Source organism: Pipra filicauda, unplaced genomic scaffold (genome assembly GCF_003945595.2).
Source record: "Pipra filicauda isolate LSUMZ 115617 unplaced genomic scaffold, ASM394559v2 scaffold26_size5592650_pilon, whole genome shotgun sequence".
Lineage (NCBI taxonomy): Eukaryota > Metazoa > Chordata > Aves > Passeriformes > Pipridae > Pipra > Pipra filicauda.
In genome coordinates this window covers 1,591,175-1,618,248 of record NW_024104387.1, presented here as the reverse complement: position 1 = coordinate 1,618,248, position 27,074 = coordinate 1,591,175, and the positions used below count along the sequence as shown (strand labels likewise).

Here is a 27,074-nt window from a genome sequence, read left to right as displayed (position 1 = left end):
TTTTGCTTCTGATTTGTATAAACTATTGCAACAGTTTCTTAAAAAAAATTAACTTGTAGATGCTTATCTTGTAAGTTAGAGTAACAGAAATACAATGCACAGTGATAGAAGTTCTTCAGTAATTTGTACATATCAATACATCTCTTTAAATGGGAGTACAGGCTCACAGTATTGAGACACCATCACTGCTTATTCCAGAAATTGGTATTCCATAGGAAGTGCAGTGCATTTGCTATCACAGCTACCATTTACCTACCCACTAAAACCAACTTTTCTGAGTATTTTCTGAGCACTTCTAGTGCAGAACAAACGCCTAGAGCATACAGAAAATAATTGCCAAAAAACCCCCACCCAGATACCATACTCTGAAACCAGGCAGGAATGGAAATACACGAATCAAACCTTACACAAATGTGCAAGCTGAAAATAATTTCCTAAGTTGTTTGATCTGCATGGATGTTAAGACTTTTCTCCCCTAAGAGGAAGGGAAAACCAGGTCTGAAGGCTCAAATGAGTGAAAAGAAACAGGAAAAACAAGAAGTGTGCCCGAAGATACATTTTCGAATTTCTGCATCCCAGCTCACGCCTGGACAGGGAACAGCAGCGATTTACTGCGACGGAGAGCTTCGCAGAGGGTACCACGGGGCGTAAGGCGCGAGTTGTCTCCCGAGGTGCAAGGACAGTGCCAGCATTCCCTCGGAGGATACAGGGGACCCACCGAACACCCAAATCCCTCCCTCGTCCCTCATCCCTCATATCCCTGATCCCGTATCCCGCCCCCGGTGACGTCAGCGGCGCGCGGCCCGGCCCGGCCCCGCCCCCGCGGCCCCGCCACGTCCCTGCTCGGCGGCGCGCGCGCGTCACGGCGCGCCGGCGGGGCCGGCCGGGCCAATCGGGGCGCTCCGCGACGCCCGCGAGGGGTCAGCGCCGGCCAATGGCGGCGCTCCGGGGGGCGGGCGCTGTGCCCATGGCAACGGGCGCGGGGCCGCCGCGGGGCTGTCGCACCGCTCCGCCCGCGCCGCGCACCGAGCGCCGCACCGAGCACCGCACCGGCAGCCGCGGCCGCTCGGGGGACACCCGGGCACGCTTCGCCCCTCGGCCCCCGCGCTCAGGAGGCACCTCGGCGTTGAGAAGCAGCGGCTCCTCTCCCGCCGCAACGGGACCCAAAGGTAGCGCCGCCCGTCCCGGTGCCCCCGCCGGTGGCGGAGGCCCTGGCGGCGGGGCGGCTGCCAGGTGGGAGGCGGGGTGGGGTGCGTGTCGCGGGGGTCTCGCCGCCCTCCCGCCTGCCGGGTTCGAAGCCAGGGGGGTCACGGTGAAATCGTGGGGCTGCCTCCCGTGCGGGGCAGCGCAGCTGAAGTTTTCCCGGGCGGCTCCAGATGTGTGTGTGTGTCCCCTCTATCCCCCGATCCATCCCTACGGCCGCAGGTACCCGTGGATCCGGGCGGTAGGTGAGCTGCAGAGCGATGTAGAGCGCCAGGGGAAAGGAAGGCAGAGCTGGCAGCGGCAGCAGCTGCAGCGGGAAAATGTTGGGTGGCTGGTAATTCCACAACCGCAGGGGAAACTTGGGCAGGAGACTCGACTGATTTCATTAGAAAGGGCAGAGCTTTTCGGCGTTACTGTCATAGAATCACACAATGATCTGGGTTGGAAGAGACTTTAAAGATCATTGCATTCCAACCCCCTTGCCTTGGTCAGGGACCAGGTTTCTTAGAGCTTCATCCAACCTGGCCTTGAACACTTCCAGGGATGGGGCATCCACAGCTTCTCTGGGCAACCTGTTCTAGTGATTCATCAACCTCACAGTAAAGAATTTCTTCCTAATATGTAATCTAAACACGTTTTCTTTTGGTTTGAAGCCATTCCCCCTTGTCCTGTCACTACGTGCCCTTGTAAATACATCTCCCTTGTCTCTTTCCTGTAGGTTCCCTTCAGGTAGTGAAAGGCTGCAATTAGGTCACCCCAAAGCTTTCTCTTTTCCAAGCTGAACCATCCCAGTTCTCTCAGCCTTTCCTCGTAGGAGAGGTGCTCCATCCCTTTAATCATCGTGGTTACCTTGTCTGGACTTGCTGCAGCAGATCCATGACCTTGTTGTGCTGGTGACCCCAGAGCTGAATACCTTACTGTACTATTACTGTAATACCACTGGAGGAGTTCCATAAAATACCCCAGTGCTTGGCTGGCCACTGCACTCAGAAAATATTCCAGAAGAGGAAAAAAGTTGAGATATGGCTGTAGACAGGTAACATTTTTTGGATGAAATGAATATGTCTGAGGTTTTCAAAAGAGTTTGTGTTTGGCAACACTTTTTAGGAAGCCCATAGGAGAAAAAAGCCTCTGTTGTTTGAGTTGCAAGTATTTGCTGCGGACAGATAACATCCAGTAGTTTCAACCACTGGCCATCACATATGAACAATGAAGCACCTGTGCACCCATGGGATCAACTTCAGTGTGGAGCTTTTGTGGGCTTTTCTTTGGTCATTTTGTTTTCTCTCACTCTGAAGAAAAGTCCTGTGGTTGACTCAGTATTGGTGAATTCCTAAGTGACCATCCCTCTCAACCAAACAGAGCAGCACAGGGAAGATTCCTACTGTGAACACTGGGTAGGAAGGGAAGAGCCATTCAAAAACTTTGAACCTAGGTTTTATTGTAACCTTTATGGACCTCTGCCTAAGACTCACAGATAGTTTATGGGAGAAGCCTGCATTTCTGTGAACGCTTAGGATTCAGTTGTATCTCTAATTGTCATTTGCTACACAATGATCTTGTGCAGTCATAGTGCCACGTCCACCATGACTGCAGATTACTAACCTAATTACACACCCTACCTCCTACCCGTGGTTACCTTTTATTCACCACTGTAATCTCTTGGATGGTAGCAGTATTTTATTTCAGGATAAGAAAGGTAATTATATAAAAAAGAGTACCATAAGTTTATCCGTAAACAAATTGTGTTGGTGTAGAACAATGTGAATCTCATTCACTTCTAGCCAAGGTAGTTAACACAAGTAAAAAACCCCAGGGAAACCAAATATTGCCCATTGGGTCTGCTTAGAACTTACATTAGTAGCTGGATAAAAAGGCATGTGGTGTAAATTTGTTTGATGCTGTAATACTGCTTGAGCTACATTTATTTGGAATCTGAAATTGTATTCAGAAAACCCCATCAGGCAAATAAAACCAAGCAATAAGAACAAAAAGAATTATTCTTTTAATAAGACTAAAGCCAAGTTTTCATACCTTGGCTGGATAGTACTGGCAGTGCTGCTGACGTAAACTTTCTGTTCATATAAGCCAAGTTAAAGGCTTTCTGTCAAAAGCTGCAGCCCCCTAATGACACATATGTAAATGAAATGCTAGCCATGAAAGGGGAGAGCAGTAGTCCTCTGAGAAAATAAAAAATGTAAAATACAGAATTGATAAAATCAAGCAAGTTGCTTTGAGAAACAAGAACTAATATTTCATCATTCTTCAGTTAGTAAGGCAGCTTTGTAGACACTGATGTTTTGGTTTTTTTGAAGCAAGGATAGGGAAGTTCCTTGGAGGCAGGTGCTATTATAAATGTGTATGTGTATTTGTGTGTGTGCACACAGGTTTTTAAAGAATAAACAGTTAACACTGCAACAAGAAGAAAAATAGTTTTCAGACTTTACTTACCACAGAGCTAAGCACATGTAGCAGCAGATGTACATTTTGGTTCTATGCCACTTTGGTTTTGGACGTACAGTTGTGTTGTTTCATGATATTATCTTACATTGTTATGTTGTTTCAACATAAAATTGCTTCTTTCCCACTCCAGCAGTCATAGTTTGTATTGCTATATAGTATCCCCCAGCATTTGGGTGACTCATTTAATAAAGCAGCTGAAGTGCATTTTTTAAAGGGAGGTTCTGTCAGCAAACATTGTACTGGGCATGGTCAAGGCATGCTCTCTTTTCTGGGAAGCTGAAAAAAGAAGCTGTATCATCAGCCAGCTTTTAGCTGTAAAGAGAATGAAGCAACTGAAGTGCAGTGAAAAAATACAACAATTCCAGTTCAAAAGAAAAGAATTTAAGCAAAGTAAACAGGATGAGAAAAAAGGATTTTGCTGCCTTTGTGTACTTAAATGGTACTGTTTTGTATAAAACTATTTAGATGCAAGATCAAAATGCTTCTTTGAAAGAGTAAGGAACGTCTCCTGGTGCAGAGAACTGAGTGGGATGTGCTCAAACAAAAGATTAGGACAGCATGTCCAGTGTGAAACCTGTTGGATATTGGCTAGAAAAAAAAAAAAAAAGCAGCATCTGAATCATAGTGTTAGTAGACAACTTTGACAGAAGAGAAAATAATACTTGAAGGATAATAAAATACTCTATATAATTATATAGCTATAATAGCTAGCTTGTAATAGTTAATAGCTTGCATATTAACTTATTAAAGGATGAGTTTTCATTTGGGAAGGGAAATATGCAGGTGTTTCTGTATTTTGAGTGTTAACTTGTAAAGGGAAAACTACTGCAGCCTGTAGCCATTTCCCTTTTCATGTCATTTGCTGCTCATGTCTTCGGTGAGCAACCTGGATCTATGGACTGATGACCCGGTGAAGAGACACCTTCACCACAGCCAGAGGTTTAGCTTAACATTGTGAGCAGAAACAGGTTTTTCCACTTGCTTCTCAAAATTGTTGCCACATTTCATCTGTGCTAATGCCAGATTAGCTCATTAGACAAACAGTGTGAAGAAAATGTATTAACTATTGATTCATTGACTTGGTCTTTTCTTAAGGTATGATAGCTTACAGTGTCTGTGGGGCAACTCCTCCTCCTGAAAAAACTGGAGGATCTAACACTGATGTTTCCAAACAGAAAATATGGCAGAAGAATAATCTGTTTCTGCCTAATTTCAAACATTTAATGTAAAATCGGTTTATATATTTGCAAATAATTTTTAAAGAAAAGGAAAAGCCCATGTATCTATAACCATTCCCTGTTTAAACTGTGATATATGGGCAGGTATATCACTGTTTCAGAGAGGTGAAAACAGATTCAAGGTGCTACATTGCTGGCTCAGCCTGCTGAAGGAGTACATTACATAGCTCAGATCTCATTCTAGAACTGAGGTTAGAATATTCTTAGAAAGATGAAAATCAGTAGATCTACTTTATCTGTTTCTTGTTTGGGCTTTTTTTTTTTTATTCAGCACTGCCTATGAAGATTGTTCATTTCTCTGAATTACAGCATAAAAATAGGAAGTCACAGTACATGACCACAGAGAACATTGCTGTCATCCTGCACGTCTGCACTGTGTCTCACACAGGTTTAATTACTTCCATATCAGATATAGCAGGCATATGTAATATTTTTTTAATAGGTAGGCTTATTTGTGCATTATGTCAGTATGGATTTATGTTTTCATTGCCCACCATGGTACACATGGCTTTGGCAAGTGCAAATGTACAATATGACATTTACAATGTTGCACTATTCTCATTCTCATAATCACTCACCTTATTGAGCTTCTACAGTATGCACCCTGGTATCACTGTTTATATGGTTTTGCTTTTTTTTTTTTATTCAGCACTGCCTATGAAGATTGTTCATTTCTCTGAATTACAGCATAAAAATAGGAAGTCACAGTACATGACCACAGAGAACATTGCTGTCATCCTGCACGTCTGCACTGTGTCTCACACAGGTTTAATTACTTCCATATCAGATATAGCAGGCATATGTAATATTTTTTAATAGGTAGGCTTATTTGTGCATTATGTCAGTATGGATTTATGTTTTCATTGCCCACCATGGTACACATGGCTTTGGCAAGTGCAAATGTACAATATGACATTTACAATGTTGCACTATTCTTGCTTCATAATCACTCACCTTACTGAGCTTCTACGTATGCACCCTGGTGTCACTATATGGTTTTGCATATCTCAGTTTTAGAAAATTTGGCATGGAGTGTTACTTCTTTGCAAAGCACAAATATGTTTTAGGAAGGTGATGGAGATGTCAGTACCAAAATTATGTTATTTTCTGGGCAATAGATGTTAATGAAAAGTAAATTTTGGGGTTTGTACTAGTAACACCTGGCAGCCATATAAAAGAGGTGTGCTAATGCTATGTTTAGCAGCTTGTGTTAATGTTGCTAGAACAAACTTTAGAAGCAGCATTTTGTAGTTACCTTTCAAAGCCTGCAGCTCTTTTTAATTCAAATGTTCGATCTTATTCCACTGAAGTTGATAGGAATTTGTGATTAATTTTAGTAGGATCAAGATCAAGATTGCTGGCAGATAGCCTGCTGCTTTCCTTTTCAATTGTATTTTTCTGTTCATGCAAGTACATTGGTGTCTCTGTTTTCTGCTGACTGTCTCATTCTTTTGGCGCTCGGTCTGTTTTTTAAAATACTTTATAGTCGGAGAAGTTTTTATTTTTCCTTTTCCCCAAAAGCTTATGATATTGCCCTTGTTTATAAACTACAGTATTTGTCAGTTCTAGAGCACTACTTTTATGATTAGTTCTCTTTATGTATTACAAGTAGAAATGTTGGTTTGTCCCTATTGGAAAGATGAGATTGATACCAGCAGATTACAGTTGTGATACCTTTTCATCTAGGTGGGCTACCTGTCTTTGACTAAAATCACTTACTTTCCAGATGACAGTTGTAACATTAACTCTCTCCATCTGTCTTTAAGAAAGTAACTAGTTAGCTGGGCAGATCCATAACTGCATTAAACTGTGCAGGAGTAGGAAGAATAGTAATAACATTCCCCATGGCAGGGCAGGAGCGTGTCTGCTGTGCTTTATGTACCACTTATGGCAATGAGCAAATTGAGAACTGCTTCTCTTCTGCAGCACCAGGACTGACTGTTGACTTGGTGGCTCTACTACAGAGAAAACCACATTCCTGGGTCAGACACATGGATGCACTCAAAATACCTGGGAAGGGATGGGCATCACAGAATGGGTTTCTCAGAAGTCCAGAACTCTTGAAGGTAGCTGGTAGCAGGCTGAGAGTGGAATGAACTCTTAATAGTAAAGTGCTTAGTGGAACAAAAACTGGAACCCCAATTTTCCTCTCATCCTGCCTTTCCTCACTCTTCCCTCTAGCTGCTGAATTTGAGTATCATGCTGGGGTTTTTTTCTGGCAGCTGATTAATGTTAGAATTTGCAATGGGTCTGGTTTCTGTCTTCTAATACAGGTCAGAGTAGAATGTGCTCAGTGACTCAGTTGTGACTGTCACACTCTAAAAGTTGATGCAAATCTTAGTCACCTGCTTTTCTTAAGGCAATTTTGATGACTATAGTCTTGGACTAATAGGTACCTAAATACAATAACTCTGTATTCACTAGATAATTATTTTTTATTCTAATAAATGTATTTCCAATTTACTTGTTACATGACAGTTGGGTTCCTCCAAATACTGTGGGAAATCCTGTGTTAGGCATAGTAGTTTGCAAAGTCAGCTCCAATGAGAGAGATATTTTTTTACTTATCCATTTTGGACTCTTCTGCTTTTAATTCTTCCTGGTATGTGTGAAATTTTTAGCCTGTTTTATCAAAAAAGCTACAGTAAAAACACCCTATGCAAAACCTGAGACGAAACTGGCTGATGTAATCTTTCCTGAGCAGCCTATTACATCAAATAGATATGAAGAACATAATGTGATATCATCCAGTATTTCCCATTATGTACGACAGCATGTAATTACAAAGGTTGGTATTTGCAAGGAAACCCAAATTGCCCATGAGCATATATTTCACAGAGTCAGCAGACCCAATGGCACTTTGATTAGGGCTTTTGATAGATAAGTTCTGTTGATTCTACTGCAGAGGTAGTTAAGGATGATATAGCTCCAGTTGCCCATCCTAAATTTGGTGGTGATCAGTGCTCCCTCATATGAGGTTTGGCAGAACAACACAGTTACTTTTATCTCAGTTGTTTCACTGAGCGTGGCCATTTTATATATCAGGTTTCCTGAGCTGTAAGGGAAAAAGTCTTAAAAATTTAAGTGTGTCCCCCTGCAGCCTAAACCAGGAGTCTGTGTCTCCACAACTGTTCATGTTACTAGAAATTGTGGGTCAGGAGCTTTAAAGAGGTTAGTTATGTCTTTAAAATGGATCAAAGGCTGGGTGTCATTGCTGAGAGTGTTGGCTTTAGTACTTGCCTTAGGCAAAGAATGAGTCAACACCAGAACAATGGTGAGCACCTGAGTTTCTGGCTTCTCTTCATCTCACTACATCTCACCTGTTGATCTTACCTGAAATGAGCATGCTCATTTTATAGCCACATAATGATTTTCTAAAACACTGTTTACACAGCTTACATAACCAGAGTGGTCTATAATAATATTAAATTACTTTTATTACTATAATTTTGTATATATGAAAATAGTTTGGTTGGAAAAATATCCATCTATTGGGGTCCAAATTTTTAGCATTATCAGAAGGCTATTATTTTTTAAAAAGGAATACTTCAAATATACATGATCTTTTAAAAATGGTTCTAAAAATGCTGAGTATATATATTTATTATACTCACATACTTTATAAATATTTTGAGTTTTAGTTTTGTTTCATATACATTGCCTATACTTCATACATGCTTATGGCCTTTAACTTACAATTTACTAGACTGCCCCATTTATACTCTTCAAGAATTTCAGCAAGGTGGATTTTTGGTTTTCCTGCACCTCTTTTTGGCTGTGGTGCTCTGTGTCTACTGAATTTATTACCCAGGCTGCTCATCCAGAATCTTTTGAAGTGGATTTTGAGGTTCAGTTATCTCCTATTGATTTTCTAAATACACATAGCTGACAGATACTGAATTGTTTGCCTCACTTTTACTTTTTTTTCCTGTTTTCTTTCATCTGAAAAGTACAGTGGCTTCCTCGCAACTGTGTCTCAGTCTGCTTTGAAAGGGAACCACTACCTTGCAAATATTCTTAGTCCTACCTATAGAGTTTATCAACTTTTTTTGTTAAGAAACAGTGCTCCAATAAAATGTGTAGCATAGCCTAGGCCACCCAAGGTTCTATTTCAAATCAGACATTAAAGGACCGACAAAGATTCAGGGAAGAGTAACAAGCATGATCAAAGGTATGGAAAAGCTTTCATAAAAGGAATCAATAGGTAAGCTGGCACTCTTCAGGCTGATGTCTGATCGCTCTTGGAGAGCTATTATATGGAAATGGTAATTAAGAATAAATTGTTTACATCTTTTCCAATACAAAAACTAAGGGGGTAATTGAATGAGATAAATGGATGACAGGTTCAGAGAGGAGATGGTTTACACAACACGTGTTATCTGTGCAACTACATGCCATACTTATCATGTTATAGGTAGTCTGTTACAGAAACACTGTTATCTATTTCTATCCAACCTGCTGCTCAAGTTAAGCCATTTCCACTTCAATTCATTGTATTAAAGCCCATGTGGTGATCTAGCTGTGTTTGTATGTTGACAGATACTTCAACATGCCTTGGTAAGGATAAAATAACAAGCAGCAGTGTTCAGAGAATGCAATGTCTGGTGTCAGAGTCAATCTACTTTTGGAAAAAAGAGGTCAAAATCAATTGATCTTGTCCATGCAAGACAGAAGAAATTAAGTGACAGTAGGCTGATGGTTGTCTGCCAGCTGAAAGAACTGAGGGCCTGCATAAGATATATTAACTCACTATTGTTATCCATACATAAAATGAGCTGTGCTACTAAGGGATACAGACTCAACTGATGGCTCTAGTTTGGGACTTTCCAACAGCATTGTTGATCTGCCCTTGTAGCCTGGCCTGGCCTGAGACTTCTGGACAAGTCTGTTAACTTGGCAATTTGATATACAGAAGTTATCCAGTTGGTACTCAGAAATACTCAGTCTTGGCATCTACATCAAGAGTAGGAGACTTGAAAACCTAGTATTTGTTAGTTATTATCATTTCCTGGGAATAAATCCTGTTGAAATTAACAAACCTAGGCCCAGCGTTTATACAATGCTCTGTAATTAAAACCATCCAAAGTACTGGAACCCTGGCATCTTTAAAAGCAATAGTGAATAAATAACTCCTTTACTCGTCAGCTCTGTAAGTCCCTGCAAGCCAACAGCTTGTGTAGAAGTATAGAAATTACCTTACCAGTTCCAGTGAATCAGTCTGGGTCTGGATTTTTTTGTGTTTGTGTGCTTGTTGTAAAGTCATAACCTAGGAAAAGCTAATCAGACTCGTTGTGGATCTGACAGTAGTGCTGATGCTGAATCTCCTGTGCTCAATATGGCAGCAACAATAGCTCCTGCTGTCCCATCTGGGAATGAGCAGATGTTAGTAATTTTTTAAACGAAAGTAACAGGTATTTGCGGAGCATAATCCATTTAGGCTCCTTCTGCTGAAGATGTGATTAAGAAAAAACAGTTTCAGGGAACTGTTGTAATTCTTGAACCTTTGACATATAAAACAATAGATGGATAAGTGAATATATTTTTATCTCCAGCTATTTCCTCATCCTTAACAAAAGAAAGAGTATCTCTGCACATCTTGTATGCCTCTTCTATTTTTTTTTGTTATAAGAGTGCTTTCATTTTCCTGGCGGTTGCATAAGGGTGAATAAAGGGTGTCAGCAATGCTTAATATTGAATACATAACATTATGTGTATTTATTGCTGTAGTAAATCCAAGCAAAAGCAATGTTTCACTGTCAAGTACCAGATCATGTAGTCAGGGAAACTGGCACTGACACTGTAATTACAGTTTGTCCCTCTCCCCCCTCCTCCTAAAAAGAGGTTTGTTGCTGGTGGACATAAGTACTTTTGACAGAACTACTTGCATGACCAGCTAAAGCCCTTGTACAGAAATTCGCCTTGTAGCAGTTATACTTTTGATTTGACTGCACATTTCTTGAATGTTATGTCCTTTTCTTTGGCATACCTAAGCTAATTTTAGACAGTCTTTGACTGGCAAGTTTCATGTTCCAGGAGGTGAATTATGTTACTAATGTAGCACTGGAGTTTGCTCAAACTTTTTATATATTATCCAGAGACTGTGGAGTGTCACAGGCTGAACTGGCCAGATTGTCTCAAGAGCTTGACTTTGCTGTCAGATGCTGGGTCACCATCATTACTTCTTTTACCTGGATTTTTATATTCACACCATTTAAGTATTCCGTCTTATCAGTTTCTGGCTGAATTGAACTATTTTCAACCAGATTTGATGGAGGGAAAGAAGATAGAGGTCAAGAACTCAGACTGCTCAATGTTCATCAAACTATGTCAGAATTAGATCCATATAAGACAACAAAGTCTAGAAGAGACTGGCTGAATAAAGCCCCAGCCTCAGCAATATTCTTTTCACTAACGTCTGTCAACCTGAAATATGAATATAACATGGATTGTAAAATACTATTCCTGCAAATAAATTTTGGAAGGAATCTTGACTCCAAAGTAGGCAAACCTACTCCATTACTGAAACATAAAAACCACTGGCATTACTACACTAAGATCTGATTCAGTGTTGATGATTCTCTTTAGGAGTTTGTCAATAAATTCAACAAAGACATGATCAGAGTAGGAATGTCAATATTAGTTATGTGAGACTTGGACATCCTAAACAGGTGTTCCCACCTGTTATTGATAATACCTCCACATGCTACAAATCTCTTAGCATTTACAGTACAACTTAGGTTGTCACACAAGTCTAATCTGAGGAAGTACGTTTGCATAATAATGGCCTTTAAAAATTAAAGCTGGATTTAATTCTTTGGGTTTTAGTGTTCCTTGAAGAGCAGAACATCATGTGGAAAGGGGGTTATTACAGGTATCTTTGTAGGAATGTCAACCAATTCTAATCAGTACAGTATGATAACATCATTTATATTAATTTTTGTGACTTGGTCTCATTTCAGATGAAGTGGCTATCTGTCCTGCCCCAGCAGTGTCTTTTGCTGATGACATGTCTCGTGATGGCCTTGGAAGCTGTACCTATAGACATAGATAAGACAAAAGTCAAAGGAGAAGGCCACGTAGAAGGAGAGAAGGTAGAAAATCCAGTAAGTGTAAAGAAATTTATCTGCCAGGCGTTTTTCCTAATTGTCAGTAATCCGGGGGTAGGAAACTCCCTTTCTGAAATTTACATGTTCTTTACTGGAGTTATTTGCAGGAAGGAAACTAATGTTAGCCAGGATTGTCACGGGGTCTGCCATCTACAGTGGGGAGGTTCTACTTAAAGTTGTTCTTCCATTTTTTTTCAATGAGCTGCTAAAGGTGAGGTGGCACGTGGAAGGGATTCCCCAGCTTACAGTAGGAAGAACTTACTGTTCCACAGAGACTTATTTCAAAGGACTGGGTGGTGGCCTAGGAAATTCTGCTTGCTGATTCCAATTCTGTGTTTCAAATAGAACAGTAATGAATGAATTGCACTGATTTTAAAAAGCCACACTATATTAACAGGACAGGTGCTTGTGTATTACGTGGGTTCCTAAACAATTTTCTCCTCTTGTCAGTTGCTGAAACAAATGAATCAGAAGTTGCTATAGGGCAGTGATGCAAATAGGAAAAAACAAAGATATGTAAGACAGCATAATGCCTGTGTTGCTGAGATTAGAGTGTCAGTTCAATAATTGTATTAAAACAGGGCTAAATGTTTGGCAGTATATTCTTTTTTCAATTTCACTTTTTGGGTTTTTTTGAAGGATACAGGACTTTATTATGATGAATATCTCAGGCAAGTGATAGATGTCTTGGAAACTGATAAACATTTCAGGGAGAAACTCCAGACTGCTGACATAGAGGAAATAAAGGTAGGTTCAAAAAAAAGAGTTAAATCAAGGTTAAGTAAATCCATCATCTTGAGCCATGTATGTTGTATTCTTTCTTCCTTTTTTTTCCATACTCCTCTCAATTTTTGTGAGCTTAAATGTAATTTTTATTTAATTAAGTATTTTACTAGATCTTTGTCTGTAGTCAAGGGACAGCAGAACTTCTGTTCGTTAAAGAATATTCCATAGCATAAGAAACCCTAGCAACAATATACACTGGAATGCATAGTTTCTGCCTGCTGCCTATATCCTAAAAAGCTAGTTTCAGACTTTATGCAGATAGGTGAACCTTCATGTCCATCAAAACAGCTGCAGTTGTAGCTTTCATGTGTAGTTGCTTGCTGAGTAATTTGGAACGCTGTTTTGAACCCAGAGGTATATTTGCTTTCTGGGACTAAGATAGTAATTCAAAAATGTATATGATGACGTGGAAAAGAATTACAAGACAGATTTTAACATCTGGGGATACTGAGGAGTTGTGCTAGAAGTAAAGTCAGTGTATATAGGAATAAACCAGACCTCTGGATTTCTCTGCTGCTGTCCTATCTTTTGTGCCAATCCACATAGCACTCTGTCCAAAACCTCACCACCTTGGTGTCTTTTACTCTTTGGTTCCTGGCTCTAGGTGGTGGCTGTTCTGCATTCTTCCTTTATGAGCTAGAAATTCTGCAAGGGATGGGTAGGAAACAGTCTAAAGTGACAGACTTAAAGAGGACATCCTGCCTTTTGTGTTTCCTTTAATCCCTCGTGTTGGCATTGGCAGCTTTCAGCTTCTTCTGTGCTCCATCTAGTGTAACCCTTGAATATTGCTGCTCATTTCAAGGTTCTTGAATACACATTGATGGCTGTTGCTGTGCTTGTACTTTCCCTGAGGTCTTACAGCCCTCATCGAGGGGATGAAGAACACAGCACTTTGTGTGTTTCTCACAATTCTTGTGAACTAAGTTGAGGACATTTGATCAAGAAACTTGTCACAAACATTATTAGGCATTGCTCCTTCAAGGTTATGGTTTTGCTCTTTGGAGGAGCAAGATAGAAATTCTCTTTTCAGAAAGCTTACAGGATTCCTTTCTGTTTCTATAACCATAGGCATAAAAATTTTGAATCTGCTCTTTGGAAAAATACTGAGATTCTTACAGTGAGTGCTACAGTATTGCTACAGTCTTGCAGCTCATGTCTAATCCTAAAAACTACTTTCTTCCAGTTTTTATACATAACTTTTGTTTTTCATCAGAGCGGAAAGCTAAGCAGAGAGCTTGATTTAGTAAGCCACCATGTGAGAACACGGCTGGATGAACTAAAACGACAAGAGGTGGCAAGATTAAGAATGTTAATTAAAGCTAAAATGGATTCTGTTCAAGGTAAGAAACAAAATTTACCAAGGTGAGCTGTGGGACAATTGTGTTGGAGAAATGGCAAAGTCCATTAGTTGTGCTTTGTTTGTTGTCAACAATAATAACTAAGCTGAAAGTGAGTGTCCTTTCTGAGCTGGCCTAAGGCCAGTAAAGACCTGTCTTTATAGGAAACTGGGGATAACAGAAGAGCCATCTGTGTTTTATAAATACCTAAACCTAAACTTCTTTCTGTCAGTGGATTTTTCACTGACAGAAACAAGTTCAGTTATTTATAAATAAATATGTTAGATACTTATAAATAAATTTGTTAGATGCTTCTAATTGTTTTTCAACTTCTTTTCTATTTTGTAATTCACAATTACTCACTGAGAGCAGTAACATAGTAGGACTATGTTTAAGAAGATATGACACAGTGTTTCATGACTTTGCAGGGTAGAAAATTTATCGTTGGACAGTCAGTTAACGTGAAAGTTTTCCTCTTTGACATCTTTTAGCCCCCTTTCCACTAGTTGGAGTTATTGTACAGATTTAAAGCAAACATTAAATATTTATATTTAGAGGATTGTTTTTCTTATTTTGGAGTCAGTTTTAAGCTCCTGAATAAGGAAAAATGTTTGGAGTGAAAAAATTCTCCATAGCATTTGTTCATTTGCTTAATTTCTAGTGAAATTTTACAAACTCAGGCAGTTCCTTTTAGTGAATAAAGTATACAAGTTTCTAATTATTCTAGTTGCTGCAAGTTTGTCTGGGAAAAGGTGCTATCCCTTTTTATTTCTTTTTACTGAAGAACTTTTAAAGTATGCACTTAGAACTAATTCTGTAAATTTCTTATTAGTGGTTTCTTTTTAAAGAGATTTAGTTGGTCATAAACAAAGATCCTAATGATGGACTCCATGATCTTGTTTCTGAAATGGTGTTTTCACAAAGAAACTCTTATAAAAAAAGTCTCAATTTGCCTACGCAGATTATTTTATTATTAAAAATCTTTGCAAGTCATGGGGAAGGATCCCATGGAATTGAATCCATAATGTATCAAATTAAAATACTCCAAGAATGAAGATCTGTCTTCCAGGCTAAGCCAAATTCAGAGGTGGCAAACAGACTGAAGAAGTGTGCAAGTGCAAATAAGTGTTTATGAGGATGTTGCATCCTGGTGACATTCACAGTGAACCAGCTGACAGCACTTAATGGTTGTGTACATAGTAATTTTGTGTATTTTGAAGTTTGATGGACTGATTACTTCTAGCCCCCTCTACTGTCATAAATCAATAGTAACTAACACAATGTGCTTTAGAAAAATAATTCCCCCCAGCAGCTCAGATCTGTTACCAAATAAGTGTGGGATCTTAAATTTGGGAACAGATTATTGCAGTTCAGAATATTCAGGTGACTACTAAGATGTGAAAACATTTTGTAAAGTTTATAGTCAGCTTTGCCCATGAGTACTTTGCATCATATACAAGAAGTATGGCCAGATTACCTACAAAGTACAGCTGCATCCACATGCCTAGACAACATCTTAGAATAGGTACAAAGAGCATTCTGTAATAACAGCAGGCAGAACAGTTTGATTTCCTTTTATCTGTTCTGGTAATCTTTGCCCTAGAATACCACTTAATAGCTTAGTCTTCTGTCTGATCTAAAAAAAAGAAAAAAAAAAGCATACAAATTCCCATGTTTTCTTCCCTCTCAGATGGATCAGGTTTATAAAAAGAAATCCCAAACAAATCTGAGATTATATTCTGCATATATTCAGTTCTTCATCCAGATGTGTTTTTAAATATTTTCACCAAGATCCTACTAGACTAATCAGTACAGGACAGAAGAATGCTAGGGGTTGGATCTCAGATAATACAGTAATGTGGCAAGTAAATATTGTCAAATCAAATGAACCTTTTCCCCTAAGTATAAGAAATGGAGGGAAATTGGTTTGGGGGCTAGGTTTTTTTGTTGTTTGTTTTTCTTAAGTCTATTATTACACTTGTAAAAATGTTTCAAAACCAGGCAAAGGCACATATATTTCAACAGAAATCATGATCTCACCAAGGAGGAATGATGGCTGAAATCTGCCCTGGCCAGTGTTTGCTGTTTTGTGATAATACAAACACAGCATTCCATGTAAAACAGACAGTTTTGAAATTGTGGGGTTTTTCATTTTTTTTTTTTTTAACAAATAAAATATTCTTTGCGAAGCCATCTAATAAAAGCTTTTCACAATTGTTGTACTTAACATCTCAAAGTGTGTGCTTCTTAAGAGAGCATTACTATCTAGCATTAGCATTCAGAAGCCATGGTAACAGGTAGAAAAGCCTGTAGTAGAAATGTGTTCAGTTGTTGGTTCTTTGTGCATTGATGCTGGTTGGGTATCACCCCTGTTACAAGGAAGAGAAAACGCTTTCAGCTGTTAGACAGAAGACCCGACTTTCCACTGTCTTGCACTTCTCTTTTTCCACAAATGAAATCTGAATATCTGCTTCTCTGATTTGTTATACTTTTATACCATATTGTGCATAAAACTTTGGCCAGATCTAAGATTTGTAAAATGTACAGGGCAGTAGAAGAGTTGGATTTTTCCTATTTCAGGAAAATATTCAAGTTGTTAGCTTTGATACATCACAACTTCAACTATCTCATTTATATAAAAGAGAATAAAATATTTTTCTTAATTTATGTAGCTCAAGTTGATTGTACTTTTCCTTGCTGAACCACAAGCCTTAATTTGTGCATGTGAAGTTACTGTGTGCGATGCAACACTGACACATTAGAGGTACTGCAGTGCAAATTGCCATTAAGTTTGCCAACCTCCTTCAGGAAAAACAACTTCAGAAATTTTGTTATAGTTTCCTCCAACAGTGAAAAAATTATCCAGGCCTCAGGGAGCCTCAGGTACTTACAAGGCACAAGCTCCCATATGAAAGACTTTAACTTCTTGATCTCGCTGGATTTCAAACTTATTTTCATGTTTTGCACGTGTACCTTATTTTTTCAGACACTGGCATAGACCATCAGGCTCTCCTTAAGCAGTTTGAGCACCTGAACCATCAGAATCCTGACACCTTTGAACCTAAAGACTTAGATATGCTGATCAAAGCAGTGAGTGCCAGATATGAACTACTATGGGGGATTTGGGGTATTATTTATTATGCTTTTTTCCTCTGGTAAAGGCAAGTCCTTTCCTGTATACCACTTTTTATAAATGACATGCAGTTTTCATTTTCAGAGAAAAGTCAGTTGTCTCCATGCACACTGGAAAACTGTTGTCAGTGTACATTATGCTAAAGAGCCCATAAATGTTGGGATGTCATCTTATCATCATATGCCAGTACAAGCAACTTTGGGAATAAAATACACCTTTCTGGAAGTCTTTAAATTAAATACAGTTTAGATAGAGGTACACTTCTTTCCAAGTGCATTTTCTGATTTCTATTTCTAGATGATACGGGAGTCTCACAGAATTACATAAGTAATCAACCCTAACCTACCCATATGAATTTTGGGTTCTGTTATATATATGTCAAGCCGCAAAACCACAGCAGAGTAGAATTTAAGATACCAGTATTACAAATTGCTTACACTGGACGTGGCATTCAGTGTCTGTTTAGCAGATTCATTATCAGTCACAGGTGTGGGTTTTTTTCAGTGCCTGTTTTTTAAGGGATGTAGTTAAGCACTGCATGGCTTTTTTTCAACTGCTAGAGAAAAACACACTTCCCAAAGGGAAAAATTACTTTCATCTCAACTATGCTTTAGAGAACACTGCATGCCCAACATGAGAATTTGACAGATTTTACATTTTCAAAATAAATTGAAAGGTAATTTATATTTCTAGCTTCCTGTAATTTTTGTGTAATTTTTTTTACCCTTGGAAAATTTTATCTCCATTTTCTGTAAAATTATTTTTTATAGAGACATAATTTTTCTTCCCATTTCTGAGCACCACTTCTGGGAAAATTCTGGTTGGCTAGGAGATGCATATCCTCAACAGGGCAGTTCTTGCTTTTATTATATATTTTATTGTTTTGTCTCTTATTTTTTCTCAGCCAAGATATTGACAGAGTGTAATAGGTATTTTAAGGGGTCTTTGGTTTGGAATTGTTTTTTTAAAAGATACAGTGAAAACTAAGATGTAAATCATGGAGAGAAAATATGAGGTGTAAACATGTACTTTGAAAAGCACTACCAAAAAATCATTTGGCTTGTGTGAAAATGACATATCTTTAAACTCTATACAATATTTGTTAGAAATTCTTCCCTCACTCTCACCCTTTCTCTCCATATAATTGTTTTATTTTTTATTTAATCTGCATTAAGGTACTGCAAACTAACCCCCACTATTAATGAATGCACTTTTTTCATTAAACTGTGGGATAAACTACAAATGTTCTCAGTCTGAAGTAATCGAGGAGTTAATGGTACTATTAGTGTGGGACTTATTTAACTTAATTTATTACTAACTGATGAGAAAGGACACCTTTCTGCCTTTATACAGTACTGTGCAATCGCAAGAATTGTCTAGCAGTTGAAGCCTTGTAAATTAATTTCTGTGAAAATAACAGAGCAGGGATGTTTCTGCATCACTGTCATGTGAAAGGACCCCTCCCAGCTAGACTACCCTATATTTAAAAGGAGAATGGCAGAATGGCCAGACTTGCCCATGGAGCTGAACAATACAGTGTTTAATGTCAGAGGTGTTACATAATCATGTGGCATAATCATATGTCTGCAAATATCTGTATTTTTAGGCTACAAGTGACCTGGAAAACTATGATAAGACCCGCCATGAGGAGTTTAAGAAATATGAGATGATGAAAGAACATGAGAGGAGAGAGTATTTAAAAACATTGGATGAAGAAAAGAGGAAGCGAGAAGAATCCAAATTTGAGGAGATGAAGAAAAAACACGGAGATCACCCTAAAGTTCACCATCCTGTAAGGCCATAGCCTGTTTTTATGTGACTGAGTGGAAGCCTTCCTTTCCAGAGAGAAAAAGCTAACACAGAGAAGGGTGTATCTTGTTTGTTCTCAGCATCTGCCTCTTATCACTGATGTGCAGAGCGTGGGCACAGTGCTGAGAGCATTACAAACCCCACTATGTAAACCCCCATTTTTTCTGTACAGGTATGCTATTTTCTGGCAGAATTCTTGTTTACAAAGATGCTGAAACTCACGAGGAGTAAGCCAGAACAGTATTAAAAACTGTAGGGATGCCTTCATGGTGTGCCTGGCCTGCAAGGAACTGCATCACAGGACCGTTTGCTCTATAAAGGGCAAATTAATATAACTTCCTTCAGCTGTTGTTTCTAGATGAGTCTGTGTAGCCATGACTGATTATTACAGGTGCTCCTTTCCACAGAATATGCATTTCTTTGACAGTCTCTCTTTCCCTGGGCCTTTCTGTCTAATAAATGTATTAGACCTGACCAAAAGGGAATTAAAGAAAATTCCATTGATTCCATTTGCCATGTGACTAATCAGCAAACAAAGCCTTTCAGAGAAACCGTAATGCAAAGGTAATGCAGAAAAATTACACTAAATTGTCTTTTGAATAGTTTTTCTTTAACCAATCTATAGGGAAGCAAAGATCAACTGAAAGAGGTGTGGGAAGAAGCAGATGGACTAGATCCTAATGAATTTGACCCCAAAACATTTTTCAAATTGCACGGTAAGAGGTTTAGTTTTAATTTAATGAACAAGTGAAGTTACTTTCTTTTACATTCTGCTGAGGACAAGTTTATCATATGCTAGGATGAAGTCTTATACCTCAAATAATTTGGATGAGTCTGAATAGTATAGAGGAGAAAATATTTCTTCTTTTTTGTAAGTTTCCTGTAAAGTTTTAAATGGAGCTTAAAATTTGAAAACAGAGTTTTGTTTAACTACTCCTGAAATCCTACAGCCAAATACCAGGAGCGATTACTCAGGGAAGTATGGGTACTTGGAGGGCTGTCCATATCTATAACTTTGCTTGCACACTACATACTAGGAATAAATCCTCAGAGGTGTGTCCATGGTGGGGGAAAACCTGCTTTCTCATCATCTCTGCAGATAAATACCAGACACCTCTAATCTTTGGAACGGCCACAGACGTGCCAAGCCTCATCAGAAGAGGTTTATCAAGATTCCCTTGATAAAACGAAAACCAAAATGCCCCCTAATCCTGCTGCTGTGTTTCTGAGCAATGTGCAGTTAGAAACAATAAGTAGTAGCCACAGCAGACATGAAAATGTATCTCAGTGGACATTTTCCTTTAAATGTGATTATATCATCATGTAACCTTAAATTCTGATATTGTTAAATGCTTCATCATAAAGTACCCCTAAGTAGATCCTGCCTGGCACTAGGTTGCAAAGGGTTGAACAATACATTTGACTAATCCCAAAGATGATGATTTAGATGAAGAAAAGTGTTGTTGCTTGAGTCTGAACTTTTATCTTGGTTTATAAAATTTATAAATATGTATTATAGTTATTAAATCTTATTTCTTCTTTCTAGAAAGAGATTTTGAAAGAATTTTCTGAAAAGTTTTGTTATCTTGTTTCTGCAAATCCTACCAAAACACGAGTAGCTGAAACAACCTTTGCCTTAGAGCTTGGTCTTTAAAAAAACTTAGAAGCAGTTAAACAAAAATATTGCTAATACCATCCATTTGAAATAGGCATTCTCTTTCAATTTCCGAGGTAGTATAACAATATTCAGAGTACAATGTAGAATAAAAGATGGATCATTAGTTATCAACTATTCTCCTCTCAGCATTTGCTGTCATGACAAGTCATTTTACAGTTATCTCAAATGCTGCATATTTATATAGATTTTCACATAAATTTTTAGGGTTTTTTGGAGAGTCATACTGCCAATTAACAAAGTTTTTCTGCAAAATTTTGTTGCTCCTGAGTCTAATTACAAATTTCGTTGTTAAATTGCAACAACTTGTTCTCAGTAATATTTTTTGGCAGTTGCACTCTTCACAATCCTGTGGTGACCTATTTCTCTTTGCTAATCTAAGAAGTAGGGATATTGCTCCAGACTTGTCCAGCCTACCAAAAATGGCAGTACACTTCAGCCAATGCCTGATAAAAATTTAAAGAGAAAATCAACCTATGTAACCAGTTGCTTGTTAAATGAGGTTATTAATCCACATGGGATATGTGTGCTGATCCTTATTTAACTCAGGAAGGTCTATTGTATGTATGACTTTCTGTACCTACTCAACTTGCATTTTTAACACTTCTTTTTGTAGATGTCAATAATGATGGTTTCCTGGATGAGCAAGAATTAGAAGCCCTATTTACTAAAGAGGTAAAAAAAAAAACCATTCGGAAGCTTAACTTCTTTCAGAAAATGATTACAGGGATGTCTGTATTTTTTCCAAGTATAATTGGTGACTTTGGACTACAAAATAGCATATTTATGCTGAGTTTTGTGTATCCTTAATAGTTCTACAAAAATGCAAAACCTATCAGCAGGCAAAATGAAGTCGTTGAAGAATAGGAGTCAGACATCAGAGATCTAGTGCCCATGCATTTCTCTGTCACAGGCTTGTTTGAGATTATATAACTAGTCTGCAGGATAGGTGTCACCTGTATAAATTGTAGTGCAGAGAGCTGCACTTCTGCTCTGCCTAGATGCAGCCTGGTAGAGGTTTTGAGATTTTGAAGATGTGTAGCTGTGCTTGTTCAGTGTTTATCAACAAGTCTTATGGGAAGAAGGGTCACACTTGTGTGACTTGGCTCAGGGACAGCACGCTGTGGTAGTGGCTACAGAAATTTCATGGTTTGTGTCTGGCTACTTTGCAGCACATGTACATCTGGTACAGTAGACAGGCTCTTAATTTCTCTAAGCCTTTGTTTGTTCTTGTGAAAAGCAAATATTAGCATGTCTTTGCCACCCAGAGGGGTAATGCTAGCAATTCCAAAGATAGGAATTGCAGAATCGATAAGTAAATGAAGGGCATTTGTCTTAATTGTTTCAGTAGGTTATATTTTGGTATTGCGGAAAAAAAAAGATAAATTTCCCATTCAGAGGTCCAGTACTACGGCTGTCAACATCTAGTCTAATATTTTTTTCTGATTTAATGAGTCAGAGAGGAAATGTGCTATACAGTATATATAGAAGGTTATAAATTCAAACTAGTGTAATTTTTTTAAGAAACGTGATTTGCAAATGGAGATTTCTAACAATACTTTGCCATAATCCCCCACAATACAGAGCAGTCTTTTTTGACAGATGTCTCACTGTTTTGTAGTTTTTTTAGTTTAAAAACAAATAGTCTGGGGCCTTAAAATTACCTATGGCTAAGCAAGAGAAGGTCAATGCCTGAGAAAGCTAAGTAGAAACAAATAAGCATGAACTCTCCAGAAAGGCATTGTGCAAGAGGAGAAGTGGACCCTTAAATTTAGCACTCAGTTTGTCTTGTGATATCCTAAATGCTTACAGGGTCAACTGCATGCTCTGGTAAAAAAGCTACTCGCTCCCATTCCAGAAACCACATGGAACCTCTGCCTGCTTTGAATCAAATGCAGGATCAGACTGTGCTCACTGAGATCAACTTTACTGTTAACAGCCACAGCACAGAATTGCAACAGATCACATGAATTAACTGAAAACTTCATTCTTAGGAAAGAAAGGCTCACTTGTTGCTTAAATACTGTGCTGAAAGAGGAAAGTTGCACACACACACACACACATGGACTCTCTCTGTTGCAACAATGGCGAACTTAGGTTTTTAGCAGTCTCATGCTACTTTTCCAGATATTCTCTGTCACTTGAATGAGCAGCCCTTTCTTCAAACTAACATTTACTAATTTCTGAATTTACTATTTCTGAATTTTAGCTAGAAAAAGTTTATGATCCCAAGAATGAAGAGGATGACATGGTTGAAATGGAAGAAGAAAGGCTGAGAATGAGAGAACATGTAATGAATGAGGTGGGGACTGATATTCATTAGAGCTTATTTCCTTCTGTGTTCAAGAAATACAGTTCTGCCATGAAGTGTTGTCCAAGTGCAGCAGAAAGGGATGACCTGTCACACTGCATGCTGTTTGTGCAGGGATTCACATAAAGTAACAATTCTCACGCCCTGTCCCTGTATTCTGATGTAAATGCCTGCTGACTAGGTCTTGTTTAAGAAGTTCCAGGAAAGGAATTGTGCAGCAGCCTCTGTCTCTTGCAGATACTGAGATTCAATAGAAATTCCCTGTGAATTGTGTCAAACAGGGAAGAACTCTAAATGTTCTTTGGTACTTGGCAGATGGTTAAGATTCTGGTGTGTAGAGCAAGGGCTTCTTTCATACAGCTCACCTTTGTCCCTTCAGGAGAGAGCTCAGAGCTCAGGGTATTACCTATAACAGTGAATACCTTCACCAGGTCTGATGGGTTTTCAGCTCAGAAGACAGAGGAAAGGGAAGGGGATATTTTGAACCACTGTGTTCAAATTATAATAATTTTTATATTCTATAATTTTATAATAATAATAAAAATAATTGTTCTGTATTCAACTATATTCCTTAAGCTTGAGGAACAGAGCAAGCCTGGTCTTCTATTTAGTCATAAAGGGAAGCATTTCCTCCCTTCCCCTTAAAGGATTCTGACACAATTCAGAACCTCACCATCTGACAGTGGATATAATTTTATGAGTTGGAGTAGTTACCAGAAAGCTACAAAACATTATCCTCAAAAAAGTCATACCTTCCACTGTTAGTGTTGGGGCTGTGAACACAAGTGTTTCCAATAAAGCCAATGATTTTTGAAGTAAAATGTGAATATTTACTTTTTAATTCTATTTTTGTTAAGCTATATAAGCTTGTGAGAAGTTTTCAGAAGATGTTGCGGGCGATCCCTTGAAAATGGGACAATTTAACAATTAAAATGGTTATATTTGAGGATATTTGTTTGATGAAATTAAATATTAGCTCCATCAAAACCCACTCATTAGGTTAAGTTTAATTTTTTGCTTCAAATAGGTTGACATCAACAAGGACCGACTAGTGACTTTGGAAGAGTTCCTCAGAGCTACAGAGAAAAAAGAATTTTTGGAGCCAGACAGCTGGGAGGTAATGAGAATGTGTTCCAAGTACAACATAGAGTAGCATTACCAGCACTCCACCAGGAAACCAACTGGCATGTCTGTGACCTTTGCTTTTTTTCAGTTCTGTGTTGGTATGTGTGTCGTTAAGCGCCTTAGCTAAATGTAACCTACAAATGTAGCAGCCTAATGTAATGCAGATGTGAGCTTTATGGGCCTCTCACACACGGAAAAGGTCTGGCGCCACCCTGGGGATTCTAGAAGAGCTTTTCACACATGCTTTTCAAATGGAAAATGGACATTTTGTTTATGAATCACTTTAAAGGGAAGATAAGAGCTCAGCTGGAAGAAAGAGGATAGTTTTCTCCTACCTCTAAATCTGTAGTAGAGTTTTGCTGACAAAATAGCTGAGAAATGACTCTTTTGCTGTTTGCCAGAGTGTACTAACCCTTTACAGTGTCATGTCTGGGTATCTTGTTCTGTTTTTTTTTTTAATTGAACTGTACAATTCAGATAAGAATTTCAGTGGGGAGATAATAAAAAATATACTTGTGTTCCTGGCTAAGTATTCACATTTGTATGTATTTTTTTGCAGACACTAGATCAACAGCAGCTCTTCACTGAGGATGAGCTGAAGGAATTTGAAAATCATATTTCCCAGCAGGAAGATGAACTTAGAAAGAAGGCAGAAGAACTTCAGAAACAGAAGGAAGAACTACAGAGGCAGCATGACCAGCTTCAGGCTCAGAAACAAGAGCTTCAGCAGGTACATGTATGAGAACAGAATATTTTTTTTTTCCTTTTCTGTATCCTTATATGTGTAACAGCTCATGACAGTTCCCAGCTCTGGAGCATTCTTTACCTTGATTTCTTGTATGAGTCCCAGCTGAAATCTAAACTAATGGTACCACAGCAAAACATAGTCTAGTATTCAGAATTACAGCAAACAACACAAGCATCTCAACTCAGCCATATACTCAACTAAACAAGACTTTACTTAATGACTGCAAAATTTGTTATAAGTGTATTCATTTATGTCACATCAGAGAAAGCTGACGAATTTAAGTTTTTCGACTGTTGTATTTTATTTTTCACCAGGTCGTAAAACAGATGGAACAGAAGAAACTACAGCAAGGAAATCCTCCTGCAGGACCAGCTGGAGAACTGAAATTCCAACCTCGTATGTCTCTTTCTGATAGATACACAAGCTTTAAAATAATATTTGCAATGTAAAAGTCATTACAACTATATTTTCTGTTGGAACTATTAATCTAAAGCAATTTTAATGACCTCTGTAGAGAGGTTCACTAAACAGTCTTTAAGAGGGAAGTACATAACTCTTCTAAAGTATTCCTGAAATCTCAGTACTTTTAAATCCATAGTAAAGAAACAGCGTTCTAACACAAGGCATAAGATGGGCAGAGAAGAAGGACTGTGTTGTACCTGTCTGTCTAAAAATATTGAGATCTAGGGTCTCTGAACATCCAGAGAAGAACAGGGACATACAAATGACCGGGTCTGTCTTATATTCTATGGCTGCATTGCAGTCTCAGAGTGCAGAACAAATCAAAGCATTTAAATATTCTCAGTGGTCAATTTACCAGCAACTGGATGCAACATGACATGACAACTTAGCCTTAAACAGTATGAAAGACCAATTGCTTCAACACCCTCAGAAGAAGGTAGTGGCATAATAAATCATTGCATTTGCTCATTGGTGGCAACAAAACAGCCGGATATATATTAGCCCTTCTTATCTGTAACAGCTTGCCTGAGTTACCTTTGTGCTTTAAAGGAGTTCTCTTGACATTCATTTCAAATACAGGCTTCAGATCTATCCAGGCAGCCTTCTGAATACTAGAAGCTCTTAACTGCCCCTGCAGGGCCACCAGTGGGACTTCAAACCTCAAGTGCTGTATTCAGTGATTACAGCTTTGTTGGTACCCTGAAATTCTACCCATTCAGTTCCATGAAGGGAAATGATGAAATTTCAGAACCACTTTAATTTTGTCTTTTCATTTGCTTTGAATCAGCCTGTAGGAAATTTCATTTTACGATCCTTAGTTCTGAGAGCCTAAATTCCCCTCACCAGATGATACATTCTTTTGATACTGGCAGTATTGTAGCAGATACTGTTCTTAACATATGTATTATTTGATGTAAAATCTTTCTGCAAAGTCATTTAATCAGGTGCCATAAGAATTCATTATATTAGCTGGAACTGGTCACTACTCATTCACTGAGTCAAGGAGATCCAAGTAGACAATATTTTAAATCCATAGGCCACTGGAGTTACTAAGGATACTTTAAGGAAAAAAGAATCCCAAAAATGCAGCTGCAAGTTCATCAGACTATGAAAATGAATATTATTCAAGCATAGGCAAAGGCAGAACACTGTAAGTATTGATGCAGCAAGGAGCAACATATAGGGAGCAAGTTGTTAAGTATGTCTTTTTCAAGCTTCCCATGTTGGGATTAAAGGTCCCATAAAACCATGGTATATTTCAGAAAAAACAATGTTGAAAGAATCAATGCCTTATTGTTTTAAAAATATTTCACAGAAAGCAGAAACAACTAGTAGTCTAAGAGGAAACACTGAATAATAATGCAGTCTATTGGGTAATCTTAATCTGATTTAATTGTTATTCACAGAGAAAATTCTTGATTCCATTTATAAACCAAAAAATAGAAGGTTTTGTTGATTGTTTCTATGATAGGAACCTTCCTTCAGAGACTTTTCACATCTGGGGCCAATTTAATTGAGAAGTTACAAATGGTTCTATTCTTGTTTTACAGCTGGGGAACACAAAGTTGGAGATGCAGCAAAACATCCGGCAGGAGGTGATCAGCCTTTACCACCAGGACATGTCCAAGAACCAGCTGTTAGAACTGATCAAGTTCACCCTTAACCACTTGTGCCTCAA

General features: G+C 38.5%; 1 protein-coding gene across 2 annotated transcripts; it reads left to right on the top strand.

Annotated features, from left to right (window-relative positions):
• Positions 1–1,005: 1,005 nt before the first annotated feature.
• Positions 1,006–27,074, top strand: NUCB2 (nucleobindin 2). Of its 2 annotated transcripts, none has more exons than XM_027737241.2 (13): positions 1,006–1,169; positions 11,864–12,007; positions 12,650–12,757; positions 14,010–14,136; positions 17,120–17,223; positions 18,873–19,058; positions 19,701–19,791; positions 21,367–21,425; positions 22,960–23,052; positions 24,089–24,178; positions 24,746–24,916; positions 25,249–25,330; positions 26,947–27,074. In XM_027737241.2, exons 2-13 carry the CDS (start codon positions 11,864–11,866, stop codon positions 27,057–27,059), a joined length of 1,368 nt encoding a protein of 455 aa, XP_027593042.1. In that variant the 5' UTR covers positions 1,006–1,169; the 3' UTR covers positions 27,060–27,074. The 2 variants fall into 2 exon arrangements, with proteins under 2 accessions (XP_027593042.1, XP_027593044.1); XM_027737243.2 differs by having other exon boundaries at positions 12,638–12,757.

Bases quoted from the DNA above. Each gene is read 5' to 3' on its own strand.
- NUCB2 (XM_027737243.2), top strand. From the start codon at position 11,864: ATGAAGTGGCTATCTGTCCTGCCCCAGCAGTGTCTTTTGCTGATGACA. The intron at 19,059-19,700 runs GTAAGGCCATAG...ACCAATCTATAG, and splicing joins ACCCTAAAGTTCACCATCCT to GGAAGCAAAGATCAACTGAA. The intron at 24,917-25,248 runs GTACATGTATGA...ATTTTTCACCAG, and splicing joins AGAAACAAGAGCTTCAGCAG to GTCGTAAAACAGATGGAACA.